The sequence below is a fragment of the Camponotus floridanus genome, unplaced genomic scaffold, assembly GCF_003227725.1.
Source record: "Camponotus floridanus strain SB8 unplaced genomic scaffold, Cflo_v7.5 scaffold35, whole genome shotgun sequence".
NCBI classification, from domain to species: domain Eukaryota; kingdom Metazoa; phylum Arthropoda; class Insecta; order Hymenoptera; family Formicidae; genus Camponotus; species Camponotus floridanus.
Genome location: NW_020229492.1, coordinates 957,626 through 968,119, shown reverse-complemented (window position 1 = coordinate 968,119; position 10,494 = coordinate 957,626). Strand labels below are relative to the sequence as shown.

Below are 10,494 nucleotides of genomic sequence, written 5' to 3'. Positions count from 1 at the left end.
AAGATTAATTGCTTGTTGATCTCTGTCGACGCTGGTTGACATGTGGTGCTTGATTCTGTCAGCGGACGAAGGGAAATTTAACGAGGAAAAGAAAAGATTCATAGCGTGCATGATAAATGTAAAAAATATGAATACATTGCATTTGAATATATTAGTGTCAAACTTTACAGCTGTTGAACAGCTGTAAAGTGGAAATAATTGTGAATGCTCCGAAATTTTGCTAGAATGAAAAGCGTTTACGTGAGATAGCATTAATACGTCAAGTGTTATCAGTGAGTAAATAAGGAGACTTTGTATATCTTTAAATAGAAAAAATCTCTATCAGAAATAAGATCGATAATATTGTAACATTAATTTTTTTTTCTCTATAAAAATCTCGATAAAAATCGATGAAAATCGTGAAATTTTCGTGGGTTTTTTGCACATTTCAAATAAATATTAAATCATGTCTTCTTCATCTTTTTTTAATGAATATATCAATTTGTCTTGCAATCGCAAATATCTAATTGTCAGTTTCAGCAGGGTTAGTTTATGACAAAATTTTCAATTATTATTTATTTTCAAAAATTTTCTATTTTCATAATACATTGTTTAATTGTATAATTAAATATATATAAACTATATTATATAATAATATATATCATATAGTATATATTAAATATTGTTGTATAATTAAATATATATAAACTATATTAATATAATTTATATTGTATAATTTACAACATTTAAGTTGTATTGCAAGATATAAAAGATGTAAGAAATCTTTCTATTGGCTTTTCAGAGATATTGAAAAAGAAGAGTGAGAGGGAGGGAGAGAGAAAGAGAGAGAGAGACAAAACAAAACACTTTTGTAAAACAATCTGTATCAGTTGATGGCCAAATTAATTTGACCCTTATTTCTAATTGGGTCAGTATAGGCCATTATAAATTCAAAGAAGAAGGAAAAGTGAAACAATCTTGCATGCAATATGAATTCCTCGTATCTGCGAAACTGGCCAATCTTCAGCTTGCTGGAGCGAGATACTATTTCACAAATTCATATGGTCATGGTATATGGTAATATACAGCATTTTTTTTGCATCCTACTATATTATTGCTTTGCAGTATCATTATTTTGTTACCTTTGATGTAGGTACTTTAGGCAATGAGGCTCTACTTGTGATGAAAGACAAGTCTGTGTATGGCTTAGGCAACAACATTGCTGGATGTTTGGGAATCAGCGATGCCCATAGCACATTGTATCCAAAGAAAATAGAAGTCTTGTGCGACAAAGATATAAAGACGTTTGCCTGTGGCAGTGGACCTCACGTTTTGGCGCTCACAGAGAAGGGAGAGGTATAATTGGAAAATTGCATATTCGTTAAACTGAATACAATGCAGATTGTAAAATGTAAATTCAAACTAACTATATGTTTCTTGACGATTTTAGAAGTAAAGCATAATATTAATATTCCTATTTTGTACACACTTGTAATATAATTATAATATCTTGTGTAATATTTTATACATGTGCAAAAACATTTGTCAACATCTGCAGTGATTCTAGATAGAATTGCAAAAGTTATACGAAATTATCAAATATTAAATACATATAAAATGTGAGATATCAATTGAATTAATATTTTTGACAGGTATATTCCTGGGGACACAACAGTTACTGCGAATTAGGAAACGGAACATGCAATCAGGGTCTCACACCAATTCTAGTGAATATACCCACTTTAGGAGCTGGATTGAATATGAAATGCATTGTGGATGTTGCGTGTGGGAGCCATCATTCTCTCGCTCTCACTGAAGAGGGAGAGGTGAGCGATATCAAAGACAGAACAACTGGAATCTATCATAGTTACAAACTGGAGGATCGTTTAATCTAGGTGTATGCCTGGGGACAAAATAATTGTGGACAAGTGGGTAGCAATATCAGCACGAATCAGGGCTCGCCGCGACAAGTGACCTCCAATTTGGCCGGGAAGAAGATTGTTCATATCTCCTGCGGTCAGACCTCCAGCATGGTGGTAACCGACAACGGCGAGGTATATGGTTGGGGCTACAATGGAGTCGGCCAGCTGGGAATAGGCAACTATGTAAACCAGATGACCCCGAGTCGAGTTGGCTCGTTGATAGGCGTTGTAATAAGTAATCATACGTTTTATTCTTTCAATTTATTTCTTAGAATAAAGATGACATCAGCGAGCAATTGACGTTAACATTTCAGTCAAGGTGGCTTGTGGATACGCGCATACGTTGGCGCTCTCAGATGAGGGGAAACTCTACGTCTGGGGTGGGAATAGTTATGGTCAATTAGGCATCGGCAATAAAACGAACGCCTGTAACCCAGTCTTGGTGAGCTGTACATCAGCGTAATAAATAGAGAAAGAGAAAAAGTGTGCGATTTTGTAATCGACAAAATTGAATTGTCAGGTCACGCACGAAATGGGAAGGATCTCCGACATTGCTGCCCTGCACTACAATCACATAAGCACAGCCGTTGGCGTAGGTGGACGGGTCTACATGTGGGGTAACTGTCGCGGGCAGAGCATCTCGACTCCGACTCCCACTCCGTTTACGGATATGCACGACACATTCGCGTGCTACGGGTGGCCCAGCGTCATGTACAAACCATTGATTTTGCATGAGAACGAGGATTCGAGTATATTGGAGTGTCTGGGAACTGCGTTTGACGATTCCGTACGTTATGTTTTTTCTCCTATCTGTTTTGCGCTTCTTTGCATTCTGAAAATTAAATGAATATAATAAGGAACATGAGAGAGAGAAAAGAAACAATTCAGAAGGCATAACAGAGAGGAGAACCTAAAAGGTGACAATATCTTTTTTTTATATATTTTTTATATTTTTATATTTATATTTTATTTTATATTATAGTTATATTCAATTATATATGCAGGGTGTCCCAATTATCTTCCGTCATCTTTCAAAGACAGATTCCTGGGATCATCTGAAGACGATTTTTCCTCAACGAAAATGTCGAGGCACTAATAATTTTCGAATTATAAGTGATTGGAAATAAGGGGTTTTTCATAAACTAAGCTTTGTAGAAATAAAATATTAACAAAACCACATTCTTTGATTAATTTTAAATAGAGTTTACTTTAGTTGAGTTTTAATTTAAGACTTAATTGCAAAGATATATGATGACAAAAATCGAGAACATGCAAAAAATGATGGCTTTCATTGACATTTTGCTGAGGAAAAATCGTCTTCAAATGATCCCAGGAATCTGTCTTTGAAATATGACGGAAGATAACTGGGACACCCTGTATATATATATATATATATGATAATATTTTACGCTTATTATATTTGTTTATAAGACTTATTGCGCGCTTTAAGACTTATTTTCTTATTGAATTCTATTTTAAAATATAGTTGACTGATTTGTATTTTATTGTAAAGTGGAAAAATTTCTCTCTAGATGAAAGAAAGATATATGATAAAAGAAAATGAGTACACGTGCGTGTGCTTTAATGTGAAATTATTTAAAAAATTGCACATATATATTTTTTTTCGTAGATTTTAGTCGATAAATATGACAAATCCCTTTTAGGTATTAATCTAGGAATTATATCTATCTCTAATTATTAAATCTAATTATATGTATTTGTCTCTAATTCTCTTCTCTCCCACAGTCGACGAGCGATCTCACGATACAAGTGAACGGGCAAGCCATCCACGTCCACAAGGCTATTCTGAAGATTCGTTCTTCGTACTTCAGGACCATGTTCCAGCATAATTGGGCGGAAAACAATCAGAGGTAATTATTTATTTGTATTTCTCATTCCTGTTATTTCTCATATAACCAATATAAATCTCAAGCTTATTACATCATATCGCGTGTTTTTCCCGACAGTATCATCGAGCACGATCAATTTTCCTACGTCGTGTATAAAGCCTTTCTGAAATACTTGTACACCGACTTGATCGATCTACCTACAGAAAAGGCGTTAGGTGAGCTCGAGTCATAAATATGCAATCCGCATATCACCTCGCAATCGATTAAAGCAACCACATTACAGAGCTCCTTGATTTGGCGAACGCGTACTGCGAGAACAATCTTAAAAGGCATTGCATCCAGATGATAAAGCAAGGGATCAGCATATCCAATGCGGCATATCTGTACAGCGTCGCGATCGAGTACAACGCAAAGGTAGCTATCGCCTTTAACTTGCCATTGAATTACGTCAATCGTGATATTCGATAAATGCGGCGAGTGATTTTTGTAGGAACTCGAGGAGTTCTGCTTCAAGTTCGCCTTGAATCACATGACAGCCGTGACGCAGACGGAGAATTTTGCCAAGCTGGACGAGAACACGGTAAAGACTTTTATCATTAAAGCGGGCAAAGCCGGCGCTTTTAGGACGTAATTCGTCTAATTTGCCTCAAGGATTATACGTTTCGACGGAAATGGACGGAAATCGCCAAATCTGTCTGTTGTTGCACGAGTATTTGCGACACGATTCCTAATAGTCGCATAGACTGACGAACGCGAAGTCGCGTTTTAGCGACTCGCTTCCTCTCGCATTTATCTCGTAGCATTTCTCGCGTAAGTAATAGAAATAAATTGCGCACTTTTTAGCCGTGCACTCTAGTCGGCGCATTCCGACAATAAGTCGCAAAAAACAATGCCATTTATCTCACATGAGATTTTTTTCGTGATACCTACTTGGATAATAAAGGCGATTTTTTTATAAGATACTTTAGATTATTTTATTGGAATCTGTTTGTTTGAATAAAGAGACAAGACAGTGTTTTCGTACAATTAAAAATTAATCTCGCCAATTGATTAATCGCGTGTCAAATCTGTGCCCAATGAAAATTCAATTTTATTTATTATAAAGCAGGTGATTTTTTATAAGATATTTGAGATTATTATATTGGAAGCAAGACAATATTATTCGCTGTTGCAGTAATTAATAATTAATCTCGCGAATCGGTTAAATCGTGTCAAATCTGTGTCCAAAGATTGAAAACACGATTTTATTTGTTCCTGATATAGCGTGATCGTTCCATTTTACAACGATTCTACATAAATTTTCTGTTTTTTTATCAGATGCGATTTTTAATCTCACATCTAGTTATATGTATCTGGATAGTAATAAACATTTTCAACACCGCCAACAGAACATTTTACCATGTTATCCGTCAATATCACATCTGTCGCTCTAAATAATAATAGCAAAAATGAGGAATGAGAGAACTGGAGACTCGGATTGGAAGAAAATAATCTTTGAGAGAGAAAGAGAGAGAGGGGGGGGGAGGGGACACAGATCTCGTCGTTCGTACATCATTTTATTATGATATTCTCAGTATATACAAGCGATAGATTTTGTCGTTCGTATAATACGTACGTATTCTACTTGATTATAATAATCATCATATGTTTAATATACATACATATATACCTTTTGAAACGGGAACGATCGGTGTTTATGTTTCGCGAGTCGGAGAGGGATAAATCTCTGATAAATCTGTACAATCTGTGCGGCTCCCTTTTCCTTTCCCTCGCCTCCTCGAGATTCCGAGTCGCGAAACGTCGTCGGGAGATCGTTCTTATTCCAATCTCGTATATAGAAGTATACACACAAGATATACATATATACGGAGTGTCTATCTTACAGCGGCCACCGCAAAACGGGCGCTCTGTATATATACGTCTCTCTCCTTCCCATTAATTTTATATTTAAATATATTTATATATGTATAAGTAATTATAATTATTATTAAATTAGGTGATCGGTCATTCGCCGCGACCAGAGACTCATTCGTCGCAACCCACGCGTGCAACTCTCTCTCCCTCGATCGCGACTCTCGTTTAAAAGATCTACAATATTACCGCGAGATAGTTCAACGTCAGCTTTTCATTCGGTTTGATTAATACAAGCTATTCCGATCGACAATAACGAGCAGGCAATTGGATTATATCTTACGTGAAGCGTCAAGTGTCGAATTTTTTTATCGCGTCACCTACTCGAGATAATGAATAGATTGTAATATAAAATAGATGACAAGAATGTGTACTTGTGTGTGTGTCTCTGTGTGTGTGTATATGTGTTGTAATAAATATAAATAGATCGTCGTAGAGAGTAGATAATAAATTATACTTCCTATTATCGATATAAGAGGAAATGTAAATAGATATTATCTTACACTTTGCGTTAGTTATATTTTTTTTTTTTTAGCTTTTTTCTTTTTCGAAAGGAATTTGCGAGTAGCAAGACGTATTTAGCGAGCGGTTGCACGCGGTGGTTGCACATCGCTGATCCGATCCTCGATACGACGCACCCCCCTCCCCCCCGGGGAAGATGATGCGTTTTCTCCCCCCTGGTGAATAAGGAGGCGCCCTATCGAAGCACGACCGGCCGTTGACAGCTAGAGACAACGATTCATCGTTTCATTAGTTCATTTATAATAGTTAATCGTTCTCCTCTTCTGTATCTTGGAATTAATTAGAGCATATTTAGGCCTGCGGGCTACTTTTCTTCAGCAACGCGCTGCGAGTCCCATCGACGACAAAAGCGAGACTTCTCTCCCGAGAGCCTTTCGTCCCGACCGGCTCTCCATCCTTTCTCGAAGCACTTTGAAAACGGAGAGAGAAAAAAGGGAGGGCGACTCTACCTCCCAGCAAGCAACATTTATATAATTGTTAGTTATAATTTCTCACTCAACAACATGTTACGTAACTGTTACATAACATGTTATATACAATATAACTGTTATACAGGGTGTTTCAGACCACCCGTACCACTCATTTAAAAACTAGAGAAGTGGTTATTTCAAAAAAGTAAAAACATTTTCTTTATAAATCGGGTGCACTCTATCGAATGGTGATATTTTCAATTTCTGATTCCGGCCGGAAATAGGCGATTTAGAAGCGACCGGAAGTGTATTTTTTTTAATGGAAATCCCTATTTTCATTGCATATTCTTGTAGCTTACCTCGAGAGCTTTCCAAAACACTATAATAAATTATTTTTCCATGAAGTACTTTTCGAGTTATGAGGCTTGAAATCATTTTTTAATTTTACATAAACCATAAAATACCTTGTAAAATATTCATTTTTATCTTACCTTAATACTTTTATGTACAAAATAATGAGAGGAATCAATTGGTGTAAAGAAAACACATAGTTGTTTCTAAGAAAAAAAATATGGAATTGTTAATTGCAAATTACATTTTTTTTTTTTAGAAACAACTGTATGTTTTCTTTACACCAATTGATTTTTCTCATTATTTTTACATAAAAGTATTAAGATAAGATAATCGAAAAATGAATATTTTACAAGATATTTTATGGTTTATGTAAAATTAAGAAATGATTTCAATCCTCATAACTCGAAAAGTACTTCATGGAAAAATAATTTATTATAGTGTTTTGGAAAGCTCTCGAGATAAGCTACAAGAATATGCAATGAAAATAAGGGGTTCCATTTAAAAAAAAACTTCCGGTCTGAATCTTCTATTTCCGGCCAGAACTAGAAGTTGAAAATATCACGTTTCGATAGAGCGCACCCGATTTATAAAGAAAATGTTTTTACTTTTTTGAAATAACCACCTCTCTAGTTTTTAAATGGGTGGTACGGGTGGTCTGAAACACCCTGTATAACAGTTATATTGTTGAGTGAAAAATTATAACTGACAGTTATATAACTGCTATTTGGCGTTTGCTGGGGTGTATGCATTATATAGAGATTTATCCGTCTACTTATCCAAGGTTTCGGGTCCTCCTGAAGCCTTCAGCGTCCAAATCAACCGTTTCTTCTCGGTGCTTAGAACCCGATTGGATGCAGAAGACCTCGTCCTCTCGCGTCTGTTCGCTTTAACGTGTCGATTTTTCTCTTTTTTTTTTCACAGAACCAAGGGTGGATTGTCCGCGGCGTTTCTCGCCTTTCGCTCTCTTCCTTCTCCCCCTCTGTTGTCGACACACTCATCTTTATCTCCTCTCTCGCGCTACGCAAGATTATATATATAATATGTATTATATCGTAGGCTAAGAAATTTATACAAGCAGCGAGATTTTTGCTTTTTCCTCGGAAAGAGTAAGCTTCTTATATGACAGCTGACTTATCTAAATGGATCGCTTCGACACTTTCAACTTCGCCGTTCTCGCGATAATCGCTATCCCGATACTTTTCTCGCAAAGTTCCTCTTGTTACTCTCACTTTCTTTTCCAAGTTGCGCCGATAGATTATCCGTCGTTCGACACGCGCACGTTCAACGGCATCGACAAAAAATACTGTGCAACTAACTTTACAGAAAAACTGTTACATCATTTTTCTGTTTAGATCATTCATATTTATATCATTTTGTTATATCATTCATATTTATATCCACTATTTATATCATTCATATTTTTCTTATGGAAGAAATCACTTTGCAATATTAGTCACAATTTATTCATAATATTTATAATTAATATATTTATTATATATATATATATATATATATATATATATATAAAATTATATAGATTTTAATTTATATGTAATTAAAATATGTATAATTATAATTATACATCTATAGAATGTTAAACGTAAACTTGCGTGGATTAGATTATCACGACGAGATTTTTCGAAGGCTTATCACTGATAAAAGAAAGTATTGAAAAGTGATTGTAATCTCGAGGATACAGTTACATTATTTTTTTTATCGATGCCGTTGATATGCACACGCGTAGACAACGCAAGAGAGAGAGAACGCAGACAACATACGCACATATATAACACATACAACATCGACGCGAATTCTCGTATGATGCCATTAGGACGCTAAAAATACGAATTTGCTGATATTCTGATTTCACTATAATACGCGAAACACGCGAAAATATAAATAATACAGAGAGAGAGAGCGTTCTCCTTTTAATTTATTTTCATCTTTCTCGCGTCTCTTTATCGTTGATTTAATTATTTATAATTTTTAATTAATTAATTTTTAGTTAATTTTATTTGTTAATTATTTAATTTTTTATTAATTAATTTTTCAATTTTTACTTTTTTAAATAAATTTCTCAACTTTTACGCACCGTGCTCCGCAATCCGACCATTTTGTCCGATTTGCCATAATGTAGCGAATAATTAGTATAGGATTTTTGCAAATTGACTTATTAATGATCCGAGTGAATTTTTCGCGGATAGATCCGACTTTTCGGATATTAGATTCCGATAATCCGGATGTCGGGATTCGTAATAATTGGATATAGCGTGCAATTAGTTTCGGATATTAAATTAACCAGATATTTTCGACCTTTACCGACAGGATATCCGATTCTTTTAGAATAATAGAGATAAGTATAGCTTGGCGTGTATTGCGTATTTTTCGCGAGGACTTTTCCGTCCGAGTTTTTCCCGATTCGAAGATTTGGGAAGATTTTGCACTCGATTTTTTGATTGTTCGGTGACTGGGTCCGGATTTTTTCCTCAGAATATCGCGTGAAAATGTGTGCGATCGTTATATATTTTTTTAAATATTTAATATATTAAATTTTTTATCTCCTTTCTTCGCCGATATATTTGTGCAGCCTTAACACGACGATACCGAGATGGAAAATTTCGAAGGTATCGACGCGAAAACCGAAGAAAGATCGATCTCAAAGTCCCATTTTTTTTTTTGATACCTCCTTTCGACCTCGAAATCGATTGTTTGATTTATTTTTATAATTTCTCGTCACTATTATATATATCTAGTACCGTTATCGCGCTACTGTTTATTCATTAAAATTATCGTTAACATTATCTTGTTAGCTTTACATTTATTATCATAATAATAATAATTATTATTATACGTTATCACCATCTCATTATCGTCGCTTTCCACCGTTGTTATTATCATTGTTGATATCATCTCGTCTTGTTTGTTATCACTATGTTATATTTTGTAATTCTTAATTATTCTTATATTATCATTATTATTAGCGTGATATATATATATATATATATATATATATATATATATATGTATATCAATAATTCTCCGCGTCTGTCAATAACGTGTGGTCTCCGCAGCGCGTATTTTTGGTTTTTCGTAGGACAAAAGACGAGTAAAAATGACGCCTAATGAATTATCGATATTTCATGGAGAACCGGCGAAAGAGTGTAATCCTCTCGTTTTATTATACACATCTTAAATTACGCACACAGAACCACAATCAAGGCGATCTCTTTCCTATCCTTTTTATTTTATTATTATTTTTTTTTAATTTTTATTTCCTTTTCAATTGATATATTTTAGCCTCTCCCTTTCTCTCTCTCTCTCTTTCTCTCTCTCACGCATACATACACACTCTCTCACTTTCGCTATAATGTTCGATCGATCTCGACGATCCTCGGGTCCGTCGAAGCTCGAGTTTGTCGTGGACAACGCGCATGGCGCCGGTGCTCATCGTCGCGCGTGGGATTATAATCGTTTAGAGTCCTTTGTACAGACTTCTTGATAAATCGTTCTATAATTTCTTTTTTTTTTTGCCATTTGTCTTATGTG

The 10,494-nt window shown here is 35.0% G+C and overlaps 1 protein-coding gene across 1 annotated transcript; it reads left to right on the top strand.

Annotated features, from left to right (window-relative positions):
* Positions 1-5,139, top strand: LOC105257174 (RCC1 and BTB domain-containing protein 1). Its single transcript, XM_020029340.2, has 12 exons — positions 1-272; positions 782-1,056; positions 1,133-1,335; positions 1,632-1,805; positions 1,875-2,136; positions 2,216-2,343; positions 2,422-2,688; positions 3,648-3,772; positions 3,869-3,966; positions 4,035-4,165; positions 4,242-4,331; positions 4,403-5,139. Exons 2-12 carry the CDS (start codon positions 969-971, stop codon positions 4,496-4,498), a joined length of 1,662 nt encoding a protein of 553 aa, XP_019884899.1. The 5' UTR covers positions 1-272; positions 782-968; the 3' UTR covers positions 4,499-5,139.
* Positions 5,140-10,494: the final 5,355 nt, after the last annotated feature.

What these genes read in the sequence shown, in the direction of transcription:
- LOC105257174 (XM_020029340.2), top strand. Translation starts at nt 969, where the DNA reads ATGAATTCCTCGTATCTGCGAAACTGGCCAATCTTCAGCTTGCTGGAG. An exon ending in CGCTCACAGAGAAGGGAGAG is followed by an intron (nt 1,336 to 1,631) that starts GTATAATTGGAA and finishes TATTTTTGACAG; the next exon opens with GTATATTCCTGGGGACACAA. An exon ending in ACGCCTGTAACCCAGTCTTG is followed by an intron (nt 2,344 to 2,421) that starts GTGAGCTGTACA and finishes TTGAATTGTCAG; the next exon opens with GTCACGCACGAAATGGGAAG.